This window comes from Coniophora puteana (assembly GCF_000271625.1).
Source record: "Coniophora puteana RWD-64-598 SS2 unplaced genomic scaffold CONPUscaffold_11, whole genome shotgun sequence".
In the NCBI taxonomy this organism is placed as follows: domain Eukaryota; kingdom Fungi; phylum Basidiomycota; class Agaricomycetes; order Boletales; family Coniophoraceae; genus Coniophora; species Coniophora puteana.
In genome coordinates, this window is record NW_006913063.1 from 257,553 (window position 1) to 277,653 (window position 20,101).

The window sequence follows — 20,101 nt, forward strand, 5'->3', positions numbered from 1 at the left end:
ACGCGAGATGTCTCAGGCGAGTGCACATACATAAAACCGGCCTGAGGGAGAGATCAAGCACGTGGTGCTGGGTGGGAGAGACGTCGCATAGAAGTCGAAGGGATTTAATCATTAAAGCTAGCGCCGAGGTTGAGTCATTCAAGAGTGTGTGTTCAAGAAGAGGGAGCTGGTTGACGGTTCGGATGGTAATGTCGCGGTACAGGAGCTCTTTTGCCGGTCCCGACCAAGCTTTGCATATCAGCGTAAGGCCTTGTTGGAAGCGCATACCCTGTTTTCCACCCGACATTGGATCGTGGCCAGTCCACAGGGCGGGATCGAAGATTTGAGGCTGCGGAGGGTAACATGCAAGATCAAAGATGGAGATGAGAAGCTCGAAAGGTAGAGCCATGTCTAGAGTTGGACTTGGGGTGTTCTGTCTCCACGTCACGATATGATCTATTGCTCAGAAACAAGCTTACCGGGACCACGATTAATGTGCTTACTGAGGATGCGCCGTCGCGGTATGAGAAAACTAGGATTCAGGCTGTGATTAGTTGAAACCTCCAATACCATATGAGAACCTATTGTCTATGTTTGAGGTTTGAAAAACAATGCGGTGAGGTGAGGGGAGGTTCAAGCGCATTTCCCACGGTGATCGGGCGGATGTTTCGTCGGCGTTCGTCGGCGACACCGACACGTCTTGCGCACTCTGTAGCTTAGCCTGTTCCATAGCCTCATTCGAGGTCTGAATCAACGTGCACATTATCTAGAAGCTGCCTGCGTTTCACCCCGGCTCGCGCGGCCCCGGCCTGCAGCCACGCACGCACGAGATCATCAGCGCCGCCCAGCCGCCCACTCTGTTTCGATCGTACAAGCCTGGCACGATGGAGCCCGACAAGGGCATTGTCATGGGCAAGACGCACGCGCCAACGCCGCACTTCCCCTATGTACGTTCAACCTATTCTCTCTTTTCACCTTTACACCACTAACGGCCTGTTGAACATCAGGCGGGCAGGGTCGTGCTCGGCCAACACAGAACCGAGCACATCCTCCGCAAGCACATTGCGAAATACAACGTGCACGTCGAGCTCGGTATCGAGCTGCGTTCGTTCGAACAAAACGGGGACTACGTCACTGCGCAGCTCGTAAAGAAGCAGCAGGACGGCGAGTAAGAGACAGCGGAGACAGTGCAAGCACAGTACCTCGTTGGCGCCGATGGGGCGCGCAGCGCGGTTCGCAAGGGCCTCGGGTGCACGTTCCTCGGCGAAACGCGCGATGACTCGCGGATCATCACAGGCGATATCCGTTTCGTGGGCGAAGGACTTGGGAGGGACTATTTTCATCGGTTTGGGGTTGTTGGGAAGAAGAGGTGAGCGCCTACTTCCTTAGCTCTATAGCTCATGTCGTCGTACTGGCATCTTATCATCCATCATCGACTACAGCTTTCTGACATCGCTGTATTCAATGCTCATCCAGCGATCAGTTAGAACGTCTCGAAACACGCTCACATTTGGAAACTTCTCACTCCATCTTCCGTGGTCTTCTATTCACCACGTTCTCCCGTGGCGTTCCTGTTCGACGAAAATATCGTCAACACGATGACCTCGCCGTCGCTTTCCTGAGCCTGCTCATGCCATACTCCGACTTATATCCGCTTCTCAGTTCCTCGTTCAGCTATCCCCTCGCCAATCCTAATCTTCTCCCTTCAAGACTCCCAAATCCTGTAGCTTCTCTCTCGCTTCTCCCTGTTCTGACGTCAGACTCCGTTCATCCACGCGTACACTCATCTCCGACTTGAGCAGCCCCGTGCCTCTCAGCGCATATCTGGCCTGCCGTTGCTTCTTCTTCAAGTTCTGCTCTCTGATGTCCACAGCGTCTTCTCTCAGAACGCGAAATTCGCTGAGCTTCTCGAATGTCGCGGGACACGGCGACCTTTGTCTGCTGATGCTCTGGAATTGGAGAAGGAAAAGGCGATCGTACCTTCCCGAGCGCCGTCAGCTTGAGTCTCGCTTCGGATCCGACGGTCATGATAAGCAGAAGCTCACATAAACACTCCATGTCTGTTATGCGCGCTCAATGTCGGATTGGGAGGTTGAACGCCTCTAGGGTACACAACGCCCGAGAAACGTTGGATCAGAAGAGCAGTATCGAGTGTTATCATCGGTGAGAGGTCCCCGATCTTACTTGCTTCCCGTCCCATCAGAGCTTTCAAACCTCGACTTCTCGCCTCCGCTTCAGTCCGCCCAACCGACTCCTGAGTTCTCGTCGCCGCGTTGCAGTTGACCTCGCCTCGAGCAGCCGCCCCTACACTCGTGTTCTTTGGCTTTCGCTTCGTCCTCACCCTTTTCTTCTTCTCACCTTTCGGGCCCGTATCACTATTCCTTCCTATAAGCGTCCCGCCTCCGCGAAGTTAAGCATCGTTCATGGCGAAGTTTCTAGCGCCTATCAAGGGAAGACCACCTTGGCAAATGTGGTGCCCTTTACAGGCAGCGACACGTGGTCCCCCCAAGTTGGCGCTCGTATATTTGCTGACCATCGCGAGTGGTGGACTTAGCGCCCTTGTTTTGGATCTCGTTCTCTCGTTCCCGTTCGTCTGGCAGTTGCATCACTCGGTTCGCGTTCTATACCTTCGTACTGTCTCCAATCCTAGCTTACATCTCCGGCACTTCCATCAACGCCACTCAAGCGTCGAGCTTATACATCAATCCACATTCCCTCGCCGTGATCTGAATCCACTTTGTAGGATTTCCGACCTATACATAACGGTGAGATGCTGATATTAAACTACTCTGATTGAAAAATACATCAAACACATACTGATAAACTTCCGGTGTGCGACGTAGAGGGGGAAATGGCATATCAGTAGTGTAAAAAATATAGAGAATAAGAGCCTTACTATGCTAAAGCTTTCCTTGCCGATGATCACAGCGTAAAAGAAGCCACCGGGGAGAGGGCTCAAGAACCACGAGGCGCTTCCAGTTAGAGCCCCATGACAAAAGGAAAGCCCTGGAACGTCGGCATCCCAGACTTGATATTGCGAACTCTCAGAGATGTTCAACGTAATACATTCCGTAAGCGACTTACTTTGAATTCCCGTTGGCTTGAACTGTTTATGCAGCATCCTTAGGGTGATGTTTCTGAGGCCCTGAGGATCTACCCTCAAGGCGGCGACGCTCCGCCAATGTTCGGAGAGACTATCCTTTCCACCAATGTATAGGGCCTTTACTATATCAAAATATCGCGCGATGAAGTCGCTGTCGAGCTCGGTCGGGTTCCCAGCGGCGTTGTAGAGCTCAGTGACCGCTTGCTCCACTTTTGACGTGGTATTGGCGTGTATCTGGCCAGACCTGGGTTGGTGCCGCTGCGATGGGGAAGATGTTGCCCTTTATATTGTACTAAAGACTTTGAGGAATGCGAAAAATCAGCGGCGAAATTGAGGGCGGTGTCTAAACTCATATCAGAAGCCTCCAGATCCTCGTAGTATCTTATCTCAAACTAACTTGAAATGCCCATACAGTGTTACATAAGTCTCAGCCTGGATTTCAAATCTTGAAACGGCTCGTAAAGAAAAGCACAATAGAACGGTGCTTCAAACGTGAAAACTTATGCCTACCTTTAGCCATCCTCACAAACTTGGAGAAACAAATCAGACTGAAATGAGTTTAAGGTCCTGCTGTAGGCAGAGTACAGTGCAGAGAGCGAGTAGACTACGAATCACCATCCAGCAGAATCAGCACCAGCTACACCACTATAGAGTCGGATGTAAATCGTATTCGGCCTATAGTGTCCCTATTAGTATAGTTCTATTAAAAGCCTTGAGATCGTTATAAGCCTCAGAGCTTAGCACTTTTGTACAGGGAATGAACACACGGAATGACTTCAACGCCAATACCAGCTCCCCATTCACGGATATGGAACATCTGAGAGTGTATTACTCCGATCTATCAAGGCGACGGTATACCATTGGAATTATTTTCGCTTCAACATGGATTGTCAGAGCGGAGAAATGATCCTTGAGTGCTGTTGAATGCTCTATCGAGTACGATCAGGCTCTGAAACCAATCCGTTCGCTGCTCTCTGACCGAAGAAATAAGCATATCAAATTCTTCTCGCATCTGTGACATAGGGCCCGGTAATAAAATTAGCGCTGATGGTGTTCCTCAACTCAACGGGTCGTTTTCGCCGGACATATGGTGATCTTGGGAGGAAGAAGTTTTCGGCGTAGGCCACGCACCGTTTCGTCACGGACCTTGCCTGTTCCGCTATAGCGGGTCGTTGGGGTGAGATTGGGTCGGGGTTGTCTTGGCTCGTGGGTTGCCTGTGAGGTCGGGTCCTTTGGTCCCTTGTTCTGCTTTGCTACTTGACTTACTTCTTCGGTTCGGGGCTATAGTGTTCACAACCTTTGGTTGGCGGGCACATGTCAGCATAATACGTTTTCCTATTAGGGGCGATCGCTCTCGTGTCTTATTTACGGTAGTACTGTCCGTCTTGGGGCTTGGCCCTCCTGGACATTAATATGATTACCATTCCATTCCAATAAAATTAGCGACTGCGCTGGCCAGCCCTACTAGTACTGTAGCATCGACAGTCTTTGACAGGTGGTTCATCTAGGGGGGAGATATCGGGCCGTAAAATGTACGCATACCCATATTGGGCGGTGATTACCAGGGACTTGTTGCAATAGTGTTGAAACGTTGAAAGCCCACACAATCCCACGCGAGTATTTATTGAATACACTCAACCGCCTTTACGCGTCAACACATGTTCCATTGTAATATTCGTACATGTTGCTCCTCGACGATTTCTCCATCTCATTCCATACACAAGTACAAGACGCAAGCTTTGAAGCACCTTTAGGTGGTCGGATAATGAGACTAAATATCGGCCCATTGGCCCTCTCCACCTACGTTCTTCCTCACGGTAGAGTTGTTATCTATGCGTTTAAGAATAAGAGACTGAAATATGCGATCTCATGGAGAAGTGAAACACGTACCGATAAGCTGCAATTGCAGACACATGGAGCAAAAATCAGTGCTAATATGTCAGCTAAATATTTTATCATAAGAGATAGAAAACCTAACGATGAGCGCTCCCGAGGAGCTAACGATATCAAGCTCAAAGGCATCATAGCCGAGGTCGTGCACGAACCAGTGGGCGGTTCCGCTCAAAGTTCCATAGACGTCGCTCAACGATTTAAAAGGCCAGCTCGCGTCTTAAGATTAGAATCCATTAGCAATCTGTATCATGATGAGGTAAACTGTCGTGATACTTACTTTCAGCACCGTTATCTTTGAACTCCTTGCGCAGGTCCAAGATGGTTAGCTTGTACGTAGAGTTGGAGCTCTGGCGGAATTGGATAGTGGTAGGGAGAAGAGCATCGTAGGCGCGGACAGCCGAGGTTTGGTGAAGTTCCTTGACCTGCGCAAAGTACTTCGCAGCGAATTCCTCGCTGATCTCGGTGGGCTTGCCAGCGGCGTTATAAAGCTCGCTGAACTTCGCCTTCAGCTTGGGACCAATCTCGGCGTTAAGTTTGTCAAAGTCAGCTTTAGACATGGTGTGGGTGGAAGTGTTTGTGAATGTGCGTATGCGTTTAGCAAGAGTGGTGGAAATGAGCTGCGATAGATGCTGCTGAGTTCGCCCAGCCATACTCTCTTAAATACATTCGGAGGGACCTGTGACTGTTAATTCTCGCGTAGAACACGCAAAGCTGTTCGCAACGTTCGCAAGGTTTTGCGCCGATGCCGCTCAGGGGCGTAGGAGGTTCATAAAAGCACCAGAACGTTGTTGGTGAACCCTTGAATCTTACTACAGAGTCCTCTAACTTTATCCTGCTTTTTCAGACCGAGGAAGTGGGGAGAATGGCAGATTTTCGTCCGCCTGTCGGGACTTTCAGGCAACCGATGCGAGGGCGTGAGCCACGGGCCCACGCAGATGATGTGTTCACGGATTTGATATGGATCCAAAGTCATGTAAATTTACTCAGTCCATCGCTATGGATCTACAAACAGCGGCTTGATGGGGTGTCACGCAACCCGCTTTGCGCCCGATGAATGTGCAAGTGTCAAACGCTTTAGACTGGATAAAACCACGTTTTTTAGACATTACTCAAGTCATGGTCCATGTAGGATCATGGATGGATTTTTTGTTCTGAATCGCATAAGCCTTCGTACCTTTATCGTTTCTATTATGAAGTAGAGGGCTTTGTTTATTGCTACAGCAAGGACCTAAGTCAAGCGCCCGCTCAATCAATGTAGGCGGACGATACTATGATAAAGATCCACACATAACGATCAGCTGGAAACAAAGTCAATTGTTGTTTAAGCTCTTGCCACGCTCCGCTGTATCTGGTCACTTCACTCACACGGCTGACAGGCTACAGCGACAGCATGAAATAGACTCCGAATAACCAATACCCTAGCGTTTTTCATCTGTGCAAGGGCAGTGGCATTCCACGTGTTAGGCGCCTGCATGAACGTGCTAAGCGCCCTCAAGCCTCAGGCCTCAGGCCTCAGGTCCCGAGCCCCATGATCAAAAGTTACCCAAGACCTTACACTTAGGCCGGAATGTGCTATTCAATGCGCGATATACGCCTTGGATAGGACGATAAAGCTACGCCAAGCCTCTGGTATGTTCAACCGTACCTTCGGCAAGCTGGTTGATTGGTTGGTTGGTTGGCTGGTGTATCATTTTAATGTCCACCACGCCTTATGCCTGTTGCAAACGAAAGGGACTCCAGTGTCCCTGCTAAATTCAGCCCTAACTACTTCGGTGGGAGGTGGAACATTCTGGCTTGAACAGCTTAGAGCAATGCTCCAATCCCAGATTAGCTAAGATCAGATGATTCCGGTGCTTGATTCACCTCAGGGTCAGCGGAGAGCATTTGAGCGGCGCCGAAGGAGTACTGCTGACTATCCTGGACTAGTGTTAGTCACGACGTTCCCACCTTGAAGTTGTAGATGCGGTCGCCGACTCGGAACAAGCATTTAAAGTGGGGAATATTGAATTTGTTCGTGTGTAGCGTGTCTGAATATTTGCCTCGATGCTGAGGAGTTGCTAGGACCACTCATGAGGGTATGCATCCGTTGTAATTCATGTGTGGAAAGCGAAGACATGGTAAATTCTGCAACGTCTCTATACCCGGCAGCACTGGTGTGTGAGGGCAGTATCGTGGCTGCGCCTAGACAGCCGCATGTCCATCGTACGTTTACCTCGAGGTTAGGCTTCCGAAGACTTAAATACTCGCATTTTTCGTAGATACTCTCCAGCACTCGACTGGCACTCGGTTCTCCCACTTCGGTGGTGACATTTGATCCCTTTGAACTCGTACAAGTACATGATTGGTCAGAAGTACTGCAGGATCGCTCACAATGGGGTCAGTAATTTGTCATACGCATGCAAGCAACTACATGTTCATTGGACACCGCGAAAGCGGGGATCCACTTACGCTCGGATTTGACAAGGAGCAGGATACATCCAACAACGAAGTGTCCAGCAGGGAAGATAATAATTCGGACGAGGAAGATGCGCATAAGCTGTGGACGTGACAAGTGCACTTGAACTCAAAGCTCTTACGCAAGTGTGCAATTCGTGAGTAAACACGTTCTCTTCTTCTAGAGGAACTTACTACAATATGAACTGGACTCTACTGATTTAATAGGGAGAAGGACGTCTGATAGAGGAAGGGGATGAAACGACAAGGCGACATGCACCTCGATACCAAAGGGGAGCGGATCGGCTGAGAGTTCATGAGAAAGCCGATATGAGCCGTCGGCAACTTCCGCTCAGAACCGCAATTAGAAACATATCTATGTCCGAGGTTTGGAAAGCAATGCGGCAAAGCGATTCAAGCGCATTTCCCACGGTGATCGGGCGGATGTTTCGTCGGCGTTCGTCGGCGACACCGACACGTCTTGCGCGCTCTCCAACTTAGCCTGTGTCGGGCGCTGACTCGGACGCGCCCATCCGCCTCGGGTTCTGACCTCGGACTTCTAGGGGGCCATTCGGGGGTCCTGCTCCGCCGGAGCCGCTGGTCCGAGCCTACCTGCAGCTGCATGAACTTGATCTCTTCAACCCAGTTTCTGCCGTCTGCACTCTTCATCATGCACTAGACAATGTTGCTCTTCGCACACCCGGGTTTCGACTGGATGACATTGTATAAAAGCAATGTTTAGCTCGCCTTTGGTGTCCTCGTCTTCCACTCGACATATCAGATAGCTTATCAAACAATGCCCCCCTCCTTGTCAGATAGTATCCCTGTCCTCATTGTGAGTGGTTCTTTCTTTGCTTATCTGGTAAGCCAGCACCGAGTACACTAACATTCTACTTCCACTAGTCCGGGGCAGGACCCACCGGCCTCACAGCCGCCCTTGTTCTCCTCCGCAACGGAATCAACGTGCGCATTATCGAGAAGCTGTCTGTGTTTCACCCCGGCTCGCGCGGCCCAGGCCTACAACCACGCACGCTCGAGCTCTTCCATCAGGCCGGGGTGCACGAGATCATCAACGCCGCCCAGCCGCCCACTCCGTTTCGATCGTATAAGCCTGGCACGATGGAGCCCGACAAGGGCATCGTCATGGGCAAGACGCACGCGCCAACGCCGCACTTCCCCTATGTACGCTCAACCTTATTCTCTTTCTTCACCTTTACGCCGCTGACAGCCTGTTGCACATCAGGCAGACAGGGTCGTGCTCGGCCAACACAGAACCGAGCACATCCTTCGCGAGCACATTGCAAAATACGACGTGCACGTCGAGCTCAGTACCGAGCTGCGTTCGTTCGAACAAAACGGGGACTACATCACTGTGCAGCTCGTTAAGAAGCGACAGGATAGCGAGGAAGAGACAGCGGAGACAGTGCAAGCACAGTATCTCATCGGTGCCGATGGGGCGCGCAGCGCGGTGCGCAAGGGCCTCGGGTGCACGTTCCTCGGCGAAACGTGCGATGATGCGCGGATTATCACAGGCGATATCCGTTTCGTGGGCGAGGGGCTTACGAGAGACTATTTCCATCGGTTTGGGGTTGTTGGGAAGAAGAGGTGAGCGCTTACTCCCTTAACCCTATGGCTCACGCCGTGTACTGACCACTCATTTTCACTTCAAGCGTGTTCCTTCGCCCGTGCCGCAGCATCGGCACGAACGATGACGGATACCAGCTTGTGATGGGCGGGGCGGAGATTGATGTGTCTGCGACGCTGGCTGGCGGGCATGAGGCGGTCTACGCAATCATCCAGGAGCTCGTGCCGACGAAGTTGGAATTTAGGGAGCTCATCTGGGTCGGTGAGTTTAGGCCCAACATCCGTATGGCGGACAAGTTCGGCGAGGGGAGGGTGTTCATTGCTGGCGATGCTGCACAGTACGTGATACACCTGATGGACTAAGCCTCATTTCATTTTCTGCCATTTTTTGTAGCTGTCACAGTCCCACCGGTGGGCAAGGACTTAACTCGAGTGTCCAAGATGCCGTGAGCCTTTCTCAATCTGTATTCCTCCCCGTACTCAATACAGCACTCACTCACCTTCCTCTCTACCGCAGTTCAACCTCGCCTGGAAACTCTCCCTCGTTCTCAAACACCTCTCCCCGCCCTCCCTACTCACCACTTACACCACCGAGCGCCACCCCATCATCGCCGAAATGCTCAACATCACCACCGCAATCCTCAACCAAGCCGCGCTGGGCTCGGACCGAGCATGGGAGCACCCCGAGAAACTACGCATGCTCGGAGTGAACTACCGCGCCTCTCCGCTCGTGCTCGACGAGCTCTCCCCGGCCGTCGACCGCGCGCCGACGCCAGCGTACGGCGAGGCGGACGAGGTGCTCGCAGGCGCGCTCGTTGCGGGTGACAGGGCGCCGGATGCGCCGGGGGTGGTGGATGGCGAGGGGCGGGCGTATAGGATGTTCGATATTCTGCAGCCGGTGAGGCATACGGTGTTGGTGTTTGCACCTTCGGTCGGGGAAGCGGAGGATGTTGTGAAGGCGGTTGAGGGTCGGGAGAGCTGGGAGGACATTGTGCGCGTCGTTATCGTGGTCCCTATCGGTGCCTCGATCAAAGGCACGGAGTCGCTGGGCGGTGTTCTAGTGTTGAGAGACGCAGATCAGTTCGCGTATGCGGGGTTCCGCGCGAAGGAGGGAGATAAGAGGGTGGTGGTTGTGCGTCCAGATGGGTACATGGGCGCGGTGGTGAGGGGTGTTGACGGGATAGAGAGGTACTTTAAAGGGATCTTTCTTTGAGCGGTGCTGATGTATATAGCGGACACTACAATATTTTGTAAGATATCGAGATTATCATTTGAATTATACCTGTCGAATCCCCCCGTTCCATGATATAACTCACATAAATATTCCAGATTTGCTTCCTGTATTCAGTGTCGGGTCTGTGGGCTCGACACCTGCTGGATACAGCCCATCGCAGATGGTCGGACGTGAAAGAGCGGTATCGAGTGCTATCGTTGGTGAGAGGTCCCTGATCCCGTTTGCTTCTCGTTCCATCAGAGCCTTCGCACCTCGACTTCTTACCTCTGCTCCTACAGCCAACGCGACAGTCTTCTCAGCGCTCGTCACCTCACCGCGACCGCTCTCGCCTCGACCAGTAGCCTCCGCAGTCTTGTTCTTCGCTTTTTGCTTCCATCTCGTTCAGTTCTTCGTCTTCCCAATTTGGTCCGTGTCACTTTCCCTCCCCGCCAGCCTTCCGCGCCCGCGATGGTGAGTATCAATCATGGTGAAATTATGGCGCCTATCCCAGCATGGCAATGCCATTCGTAGTCTGCGAACGCGTGAGACACATAGTTGCGCCCGTTCACGCCCTAAACTATCCAGTCGGCTGTTCAAAATAAATACTGATGGCGACTCGGTCGAACTTGTTTGCTCTTCGCGGGGCTAAGTCACGAAGAACCACACTCCAGCGAGATCTCACGCTCTCATACTACGAATGCCACGGTCATACTCTCACTATCGCGGATTTGGACAAAGGTGTTTTCGCCGACGTTGCAACGTCAATGAAACATGCCCGTCTTTCTACTCCAATCTGAATCGACCTCTCGTATACATCAACACGTGTCTTCATTGTGATATTCGTACATATCTCCCCTCATCGTCTCCTACACCTTATCGCATATACAACTACCAGGCGACAGCCCGAAGCACCTTCAGATGACTTGGATGATGAGAGTAATAACTGCCCTATACGCCCGTGCCTCCGACGGCCTTTACCACCTTTTTACTCTTCCCTGTAGTAGAGAATGAGAGGCATGATCATGCACCTTTGGGGAGCAGTGGAACATGCACCGAGAAACTATTAAGGCGGACACGCACAGGAAATGAAGTGCTAGGACGCCAGCTACTGCAACTATTACAACATATGTAAGGAAAAACCTAACGTGGGTTACGCCCGGGACATTTGAGATATCGAAGTGGAAATAGTCTTAGCCAAGGCCATGCACAAACCAATAGGTGATTCCACTCAATTCCCCAGAGGTTTGGCTGGATCCACTAACGTTCCAGCTGACGTCTTGAGGTTAAGACCCATTAGCCATCTTTACCGTGAGGAACTACTGCATTACGCCACCTAAGCCTTCGCGTCTTTTCGCGCCCCACTCACCTTCCCCCTCGGGCTTCGCGTACGAAGCTATGTAACCCCATTTCTTTATTTTGCAATCTATGTGTCGGGTAGCCTCATACACTTTCCTTATCGTGTACTAGCCAACGAGCTAGCAGTTGCCAATACACTCACATTTCTCGTGTTCTCCGAATTCACTCTGAAAATCGCGGTGGCTCTATTTCATCTGGCCAATTTCAGCGTTTCGATCGTAACCTAAGCCTGCTTAGACACATAGCCTTCGAAATTTGATTCCCCTCCCCTCTTCGCTACTGCATATATATGCGGTATATGCCAACGTCTGACATCCCCCCTATCGGAGCGAAGCGATGACATTCCTTGTCCATCTAACATCAGCACCGACGGCTTCTCACCGGTCACCCCCGTACACCCGCCGCGACCAACATCGGCGCGTGTCCCGCACAGTTGACTTGCCGTGCAGCTGTGGTGAAACACCGCGCAAGATGATAAAACGCAGCACCTGCGCTTCCAGCGCTAGTGGAGGATGAACAGACGCCCTTTGATGTGTCTTCTGACCTTGAAGATGGCGTTGGACCGGGTGTGCATGTGAGCTCCGCGAAGAGAAACAGCGCGGAGAGGGGTGCCAGTGGGAAGGGGGGTGAACAGACTGGACACGGACGTGAAGAGGGAATGTGATCGGGTTTTGGGTGTGCCTTCTTCCTTCGCTTTTCAAGCACGCTGAATGCGGTCATGACCTTGAATCGATGTGCTAAGGGATAAATAGGTCGGGTTCAAGGCGTCCCTGTTCTCTGTGTTTGCACCTATCAACGGTGGCGGTGGGCACTCATCACGTTGGTGTTCTCTTTGATTAGTCCCCGCCTCTGAGCACCGTCAACGGCTCGCGAAGCCCGCAAGCGCAAGAAAGCACCTTCGCTTTCTTGAGCCGCATCGCCAACGGGCAGGCGCTCGGCCGAACGTTATCGGACGTGTCCCTAAGAGCTCAACTTTCTGCGAAGGGAAGTCTGAGGACACGAGGGGCTCCGGCGGGAGCGCGACGAAGCTGATCAATTTTTGTTCTCTGCAACCAGCATTGAGAGCTTCGGACTGAGTACTTTACAGTCGCATGTACTTAGCAATAAGAACCGTGAGCATCTGAAAACTATACATTGCCATCGGCGGTCGTCGGAGAACCGCCTGTTCTCATAGAAGCCCGTCTGTGTCTTAAAATATGTGTACTCGGGTGTCGACCACAACATGAGTAGTGGTTCTTCGTACGTTTTCAGGCAAGGTCCTTCCTCAAGGGTATCAGGTGCATCAGTCAGTGCTTGAATTAACCGGGAGCGTAAGACAAGCCCATGATTAACTCGGAACAGATACCACACGTCCCACGAGCTTATAAAAAGCACTCTTCACACGTAGTAGCATCTTATCCTCAACGCGATGGCCGAGATTGGCCCCCTCCCAGGAAACGAGCAGTGTCCCCCCAACTTCACACTGGAAAAATATTCCAATAAATTTTGACAATTTAGTTTAAATACCTTCACCGGGTAGTTTAAATAACCTTTGCATACGTTTCCGAAAATTATCCGATCCAGGGACTGAGATTTATTTAAAATAAATTTTGGGAAAGTATGTTTATGACTCTGCGGCACGTGGTGACAGGCATTTAAAATACATTTTGACAAGCGGGGGCAATAGGTGGGTGAAGTGGGCCCATTGTATTTTGAATAAAAATTTAAATACTTTTATCATACCCTGTGATCAAATATTTAAAATAATTCCCAGGCACTGCCTATAACAGCCGAGCCATGAACCGGATCGGGTTGTCTATTTTGGCTCAATCCCCGAGCCAATCACGATTTGCCGAGCCCAGCGAGGTCAATAACAAACGAGCAAACAATAATCCAATATCATTGGGTAATCAAACGCCCGTCAAACGTCAGTCAAACGCCCGTCAAACGTCAATCAAACGCCCATCAAACGCCCGCCAATCGCCCGCCAATCGGCAATCAAACGGCAATCAAACGCCCGTCAAACGCCCGTCAAACGTCAGTCAAACGCCCGTCAATCGGCAATCAAACGGCAATCAAACGCCCGTCAATCGGCAATCAAACGGCAATCAAACGCCCGTCAATCGGCAATCAAACGGCACTCAAAAGCCCGTGCATCATCACTCCCATTGCCTCCGTTCGCCACCCCCCGCCAACAGCGACAGAAGGCGACGCGTTCAACGCCAAGGAAAGTAAGTCAAACCGCATCATACCAGACGTTGTTACGCCACTAGCAACGGCGAGAACGCCTACTCCTGTATTGACTGATGGCGCGGGAGTGTCTGCCCAGCGCAACGCTGAAGTGTCGCATGCGAGTCTGACGGATATCCGATGACCAACCCTCGAATATCAAGGCTGAAGCATCAGAACAGACAACAGGGGCGAAGAACGGCCGGAACATTCGACAGTCAGAGCTCGACATTGAATCAAACACGATCAAACGAATAACGGTAATATGGTTAACTATACGGGAAATAATAAGAATGACTATACTCATCTTACGAAACGCTTCAAAGAAGACCTCAGCATCGACGCTAGCCTAAGTACAATCAAGTAGAGCATACCTTTGAATGCAGACCAGGCTCCGCCGACAGTTCAAACTTTTTCAACAACAGAACACAGACAGAATGCACTATTTCAGGCTCGTTTGTTTCTATCTTACATTGCAGTAGACTACACGTACAACACCTCAGTGAACGCGGTCCTTGTTACGATCCCCAACCGCCAGCCTGAAGCAAAAGTCCTCGAAGGCAGAGAAGTTAAACCTGCCGCCATCCCTCGCCATGAACTCCTCAAACTTTGCACCACCGCGGTCCCAGATGAGGTCGTCAAACGCTTGTAAGGTCGTCACACCAAGCTCTGCGAATACCGCGGCGAACTGGGTCAACTTGATGTAGCAGTCCTTCTCCAGGAAATGCCAAAAACCATAGTCGATCGGATGATCGGCTGGGTCCCATATCTATTACACAGTAAGTATTGCCGCTCGAATTACATTAAGACGCAAAACTCACCCCGAGGAGCTCAACGTCGGATGAGACGGAGGGAGAACGAATCGTGGACGGGGAAGAACGAGCATCGTCAGAATCATCGTCCGTCTACCACAATCAGTAAATTTCAATGACATAATCAAAAACTCACCGTGTAAGCTGCAGTACCGTCATCCTGAACAGAGATCAGTGTCAGGGACTAAGTTGCCAGATCCCACCACGCGACAGAGAACAACGTACCGAGTCAGAACCAATAGTGCGGCGGCGTTCTATCTCCCGCAGACGATTGTTGATGTTGCGCTCGATGTACAGCTCTGCGGGCCACGCGTTGCGATATCCGTTGAGGAACGTGTGCTGTGTGGTCGCCTAAACGTTGTTAGCAAATCACGCGCTGTACAAAGCCGTACCACTTACCCTGGCAACAACCAAAGCTACATTAGCCGCGTTCTGCTGGCTGAACGGGATACTACGATCCAGCAACTCCTCCACAGCTGGACGCATCGTCGACTAGTGCTTTCAGCAATACTACTGAGAGATTAAGTACACGTCGGACTTACCATTAAATCCCCCCACTGCCCCGCAGTCAAACGAGTACACGCTAAGATATCCTCCCTCACGACACTATGAGAGACGAGGAAACGATAGACTTCGTCGATTGGACGTTCAACTGTCGCCATTATGGTAGAAGGGTAAAGGGCAAGGAGTAAAAAAGCAAGCGAGCGACATAAGACTTCGATTCTTCGGCTAGCCCCGATGTTCACACACTAAACATGAGCAAACTAAGAGAAGCCGAAAGCGCTCGCGGTTGGAAGCCGCTGTGCGATCGCTAAAATCAAACAGGCACCGGGAATTGAACTCACGACCTCGTGAAGTCAACTACATACAATGTGCTTGTATCTAACCATTTCCACTACTACGCCGTATACCTGCTGTTACATTCATTGTAGTATGATTGTCCCCCTATGTGCGATAATATGCCTAGACACGTCCGGGTATCGAGTTGGTCGAATCTGCCGTTCCTCATGGTGTATGGTACTTTCCATTTGTATTATGCACTCTTCTAGAGCATCTTCTAGATCGCACCATGCGCGCTTATCGCCCTATGATAGCTATTGACACTATCTTTGCTTTTAACGGCGCCGGCCGGCCATGCTTCTTTCATTCTCGTCTTCCAGTCGCATCGAATCCACTCGTATTACTGCTTCTATCTCTCACACGTCATATCTACTACTACGTATGTCGTTGGAATGTTCAATCTTGGGAATGTCAGCCGTCGTGCTGAGTAGTCTATGAGCAACCATATGTTTTACTGATTCTATGATACATCTTCGTTTTTGTGGTCGCAAAAGCCTGAGCTTATTTTGATCGGGAGAGTCCTGTTCTCTTGGGCGCCCAGCCGCAACAGTTTTCCACGGCAGTTCCGCGGACAATGCATACTATCCACACCTCTGAGTTCGACTTCCCACTTCTATTCGCAGTCGGGCGTGGTAACGCTCCGTCCACCCTCGATTAGCTTCTTTCGCTAACACCCTCAAAGAGAGCCTGCTTCTCTGTATGTACAGGAGCAGACCAAGGTGCAACGTCAGTCAGCTGTTGTCCCCGTGTTCATTTTTGCACTTATCTGACTTCTTTAGTTTAGAGAAACTCCCAGGCCTCAAACCTATGAAATGATATTAGGGTAAGAAGAAAGCATAAGCCTGTATTGTAAGACGCATGAGGAACCCGCCACTGATCTCTATCAGTGTCACAAAAGACGATGACATTGGGGGTGTCCGACGTAACTCCCTCGGCATCAACATCGATACTGCAGCCCGGAGAGCATCACCAAGAGGTTGAACGAGTATATGTAAGAAAGGAAGGGTTGCCTTTCCGCAGGGAATCCACTCCATCATAGATTCGAGCAAGTGTACTTCGGCGTTCCGTCAGATCGTGGAGCGACGCGGGTATCTGTTCTTGAGTTTGGAAGGGACAAAGGCTTCCATTATTATGCTAATACTCTTTCGTACTTGATGCGTGCCTTTTAGAAGCGTGGAGCTGCTTCTGGTAGCGCTGTGATAACGTTTGAGTTATGATTGGTGCTTCGATCCGCGGAGGCATCGGCGATTTCCGAACCGACGTGTATACAGCATATAAATCAGAGATAGCTTTCGTCGTAAGTATCGTTCACCGCCCATCATGGGGAAACACGATTTGCCTGGCAGTGATCTATACGACCTTATGCGTACCCGATTGATACCTCAGTCCCACATGCTGAAGATCATGCATATGAGTGTCCCTGAGTGGAACAACCTTCAAGTGAGTTCGCGTCAAGTCACACCATCAATCAATAGGGGTGACAGGATTTGTAAGAGACGAACGCGGCCGATCGTGGAGGCTCACTTAAACAGAAACGTTCCCTTCGCTCAACAGCCTAAGGATCGATTATCTTTGGTGCTGGCGGAGGTGAGTGTTAGTTTTTTTTGCTACGACGTGAGTTCAGAGAGGTCGTGTAGGCTCTGAATGTCTTGCCCGAAATGGAGAACTATGTCAAGATTTATCCGTTGAGGTTGTACATCGAACTGAACATATTCGATAACATTCGTCACAAACTTGTACGACATGCACGCTCTTCGCGACGGTCAAACGGTTGCTCTTCACGACGATCTAGCGGTGGCTCAGGCTCTTCAACATCGGTTTAGTTTTCGTTCTAAAAGAGGAGCCCGTCGTTGACTCTAACTTATCACAGTCTGCCTCTGCCCGTCCAATCCCAGCTAGGAGATCTTTGTCGCCGCTCAGAGCTCCATCCACATTGGTGAGTTTTACTTCTACATGTACTTAACTGGCCGTTTAGAATTCATTTGATAGCAGTCAATTAACCAAGGAGGAGATAACTCGGCTGATATTGCGATAGACCAGCAGCTGGCACACTTCCTTCAGATCGACTGTGGCGTTCCCCTCACGAAAACGGCGGGCGCTTTCACAGCATTCGGTATATCGGACATGGAGACATTCGTCGCCGCTGTTCGAAAGGAGGATGGCGAGGCTTTTCAGGATTTCATTCAGCAGAACGGCGCCCAACACGGTTTGACTCTTTGGGAGATTTTCATCTTGATCCGAGGGGTGAATAAACTTCGCATGGGTGAGGAGTAGATCACATGTGCTCGTAGACTACGATACAATTTGAGAATGGACTTGGTGAAGGTTCTGCGACGTGAACACTGCTAGAATCCAATGGGCCACTCCTCTATTTTGTTGCTAAGTCATATTCTACGCAAAGAAATTCCTCGGTGCAAAGCCCGTCGGCCGAAGAAGCAGGCAATCAAAAACAAACAGACTGTGTCATAAATTTCACGATTAGTAGCTTAGATCTCATATCCAGATTGATCATGTAAGGATTTGCCAGATGTCGATGACCTGTTCCTCAGGCCTTAAAATAGTTCGGTAGCTGGAGCATAACTCAGCGGTAATCTGTGCAAATATACATCTCCGACCACATCAGGGCGTGCGTTCGGCGTACATGCCTCATATATTCAGTACACGGCCCAGCTATTGATACAAATACAAAGACGATATCCACAACACTATGCACACCGTACAAACGATTATAAATACTGCGCGCCTGTTCGTGAACATTAGATAACCGAAATTGTATGAAATCATACCGCAGGAACATGCTCACCAGTTCTAAACACTCTTACTTTTTTGTGGTCTTGCGTTTCTGCCGAGTAACCTTCCCAGTGGACTCCTTCCCTTCCGAAGCAACTTTACAATGGCTTGTGGAAGGCTCAGCCTGAGAAACCACTGGATGACTGTCTCCAAGTGCTGTATGCGCCGCCAAGAGAGCACAAACTTTTTGATGGGTCCATACCATTCAGTGCCGCTGTAAAAGCTGTTGTTTCAGGTGAATGTTGACGGGCATCAACATCGTCGCTCGACATGGTTGAGGTTGTCTGACCCGACGATCCATGACTGGAATCTTCAGTATCATTGGTGCGAGAATCATCAGCATGCTCCTTAGGCATGGAAGATGCTCGCGATGGAGAAAGCAAGGTCCGAGTTCAACTCACGGTCTTGATCTTGAAGTATTTCTGCGGGGATCGCTGGCGCGTCGGTCGCTTTAGTGTAAAGTCACGTGTTATGCGTTCGCCAGTTGAGGTTGAAACGTTGAGGCCCAACGGGCGTCTGTTTCGCTGTTCCTCGCGATCGTCACGAGTGCTCCTCTCGAGGAGACGCCAAAATGACCCACAAGACAGGTTCCCCTACCCCACTACCCAAAATCACAATCAAACGATTCACGACGAAAACTCATCTCAACCCGCCGGCGTTCATGACCACCAGGTGAGACCCTCTTTCCCAAGTTTGTACTCCCTGACGGACTCAAGACGGACCCTAGTTAACACCTCTCGGAACAGACAATGATCTCTCTGAGTTCCAGCAACCGGATCACTGTATTCGGTACATTGGTGAGCATGATACGTAGTGATCCCTGTGGACCTGTCTTCTCACGCGCACCAGAACCCGTCGAGGAGGACTCGGCCATCCAGGTCGACTTGGAGTATGGCATGGATGACATGGATGAGCAAGGTATGTGTGACATATAACCGTTCAGAACCTAGTCACAGCTCTGACTCGCACTCCATCAGATCAGGAGTGGCTCGACGCTCTCAGCGCTGAACGAAAGAAGGAGCAACTAAACCCTATATCGTACGAGACATTTGAGGTCATGGACCGCTTGGAGAAGGAATGGTTCGACTCTAGTGAATGCTATCGTTTTCTGTGACGGGTGCAACCTTGCCGTCCATCAAGGTAAATAATCTCCATCCACGTTACGCTATTTTCTTTTATGAATTGTGCTCGCAGAGTGTTATGGAATACCCTACGTTTCTGAAGGCCAATGACTTTGCCGTGAATACACCGTTTCCCCTGAAAATCCTGTGGTATGTCGCTTACTCTCCTCTCCCTCCGCATGCCACGTCTTAATGTGCCCTTCAACTAGTCGTGCATTTTTTGTCTGAATGAAGGCGGCGCGTCCAAGCAAACCATGACAGGCGAATGGACACATCTCCTCTGCGCAGTCTGGCTTCCCGAAACACGAGTTGTGAACTAAATCTTCACGAAGCCCATCATTGGCGTGGAGACGGCAAACAAACAATGTTGGAGACTAGTGAGTACTTCTCCGTAATATTGATTAGAGCTATTCTGACTGAAATCCTTAAGAAATACACGGTTCGCGGCGTGAAGGAAGGCGCACGGACTCAGTGTTTTGGCGTTCTATTGGAAAAGCATCTTCCGGTGCGTAACTACTCCATGGCCATCGTTCATACCCTTATTTTCGAGATTATGCAGAAAGAGCAAGCGGAAATTCGCGAGGCTGCTTTACCTAGTTCCAGCGCTTCTTCCAACAACGTCGTTGGCGTGAAGCTCTCCAAGTCCACACGGGCACCAAAGCATATAATTCGGGCCCTCCTTTGGTTCCTGCCTCATCGGAAACGTATCATTAACAACATAGCCAAGATTATCGTGCGCAAGGAACAAGGGTTTTTTGTGGCTTGTCCG

At 50.6% G+C, this 20,101-nt stretch overlaps 6 protein-coding genes across 6 annotated transcripts; 4 read left to right on the forward strand and 2 right to left on the reverse strand.

Annotated features, from left to right (window-relative positions):
- Positions 1 to 642: 642 nt before the first annotated feature.
- CONPUDRAFT_167714 (uncharacterized protein) lies at positions 643 to 1,749 on the forward strand (the record flags this gene model as incomplete). The annotated part of the gene is made up of 4 exons (XM_007773781.1): positions 643 to 690; positions 750 to 926; positions 987 to 1,348; positions 1,422 to 1,749. The coding sequence occupies 3 exons, from the start codon at positions 643 to 645 to the stop codon at positions 1,149 to 1,151; spliced, it is 390 nt and encodes a 129-aa protein (XP_007771971.1). The 3' UTR covers positions 1,152 to 1,348; positions 1,422 to 1,749.
- Positions 1,750 to 2,619: 870 nt separating this feature from the next.
- CONPUDRAFT_167715 (uncharacterized protein) lies at positions 2,620 to 5,532 on the reverse strand (the record flags this gene model as incomplete). Its single annotated transcript, XM_007773782.1, has 8 exons — positions 2,620 to 2,732; positions 2,797 to 2,803; positions 2,876 to 3,006; positions 3,064 to 3,340; positions 4,887 to 4,912; positions 4,973 to 4,979; positions 5,061 to 5,191; positions 5,253 to 5,532. 8 exons carry the CDS (start codon positions 5,530 to 5,532, stop codon positions 2,674 to 2,676), a joined length of 918 nt encoding a protein of 305 aa, XP_007771972.1. The 3' UTR covers positions 2,620 to 2,673.
- A 2,672-nt stretch (positions 5,533 to 8,204) lies between these two features.
- On the forward strand, positions 8,205 to 10,205 carry CONPUDRAFT_156772 (uncharacterized protein; the record flags this gene model as incomplete). The annotated part of the gene is made up of 6 exons (XM_007773783.1): positions 8,205 to 8,243; positions 8,312 to 8,590; positions 8,652 to 9,013; positions 9,079 to 9,330; positions 9,396 to 9,438; positions 9,510 to 10,205. The coding sequence occupies 6 exons, from the start codon at positions 8,205 to 8,207 to the stop codon at positions 10,203 to 10,205; spliced, it is 1,671 nt and encodes a 556-aa protein (XP_007771973.1).
- A 3,250-nt stretch (positions 10,206 to 13,455) lies between these two features.
- Positions 13,456 to 13,731, forward strand: CONPUDRAFT_19010 (uncharacterized protein; the record flags this gene model as incomplete). The annotated part of the gene is made up of 1 exon (XM_007773538.1): positions 13,456 to 13,731. A coding segment is annotated over one exon (276 nt), but the record flags the coding sequence as incomplete, so codon positions are not given.
- Positions 13,732 to 14,268: 537 nt separating this feature from the next.
- On the reverse strand, positions 14,269 to 15,243 carry CONPUDRAFT_75415 (uncharacterized protein; the record flags this gene model as incomplete). Its single annotated transcript, XM_007773654.1, has 6 exons — positions 14,269 to 14,538; positions 14,591 to 14,674; positions 14,718 to 14,741; positions 14,807 to 14,932; positions 14,981 to 15,073; positions 15,124 to 15,243. 6 exons carry the CDS (start codon positions 15,241 to 15,243, stop codon positions 14,269 to 14,271), a joined length of 717 nt encoding a protein of 238 aa, XP_007771844.1.
- Positions 15,244 to 17,079: 1,836 nt separating this feature from the next.
- On the forward strand, positions 17,080 to 19,325 carry CONPUDRAFT_156774 (uncharacterized protein; the record flags this gene model as incomplete). The annotated part of the gene is made up of 6 exons (XM_007773784.1): positions 17,080 to 17,157; positions 17,214 to 17,357; positions 17,411 to 17,684; positions 18,958 to 19,008; positions 19,061 to 19,129; positions 19,189 to 19,325. 6 exons carry the CDS (start codon positions 17,080 to 17,082, stop codon positions 19,323 to 19,325), a joined length of 753 nt encoding a protein of 250 aa, XP_007771974.1.
- Between the last annotated feature and the right edge of the window lie 776 nt (positions 19,326 to 20,101).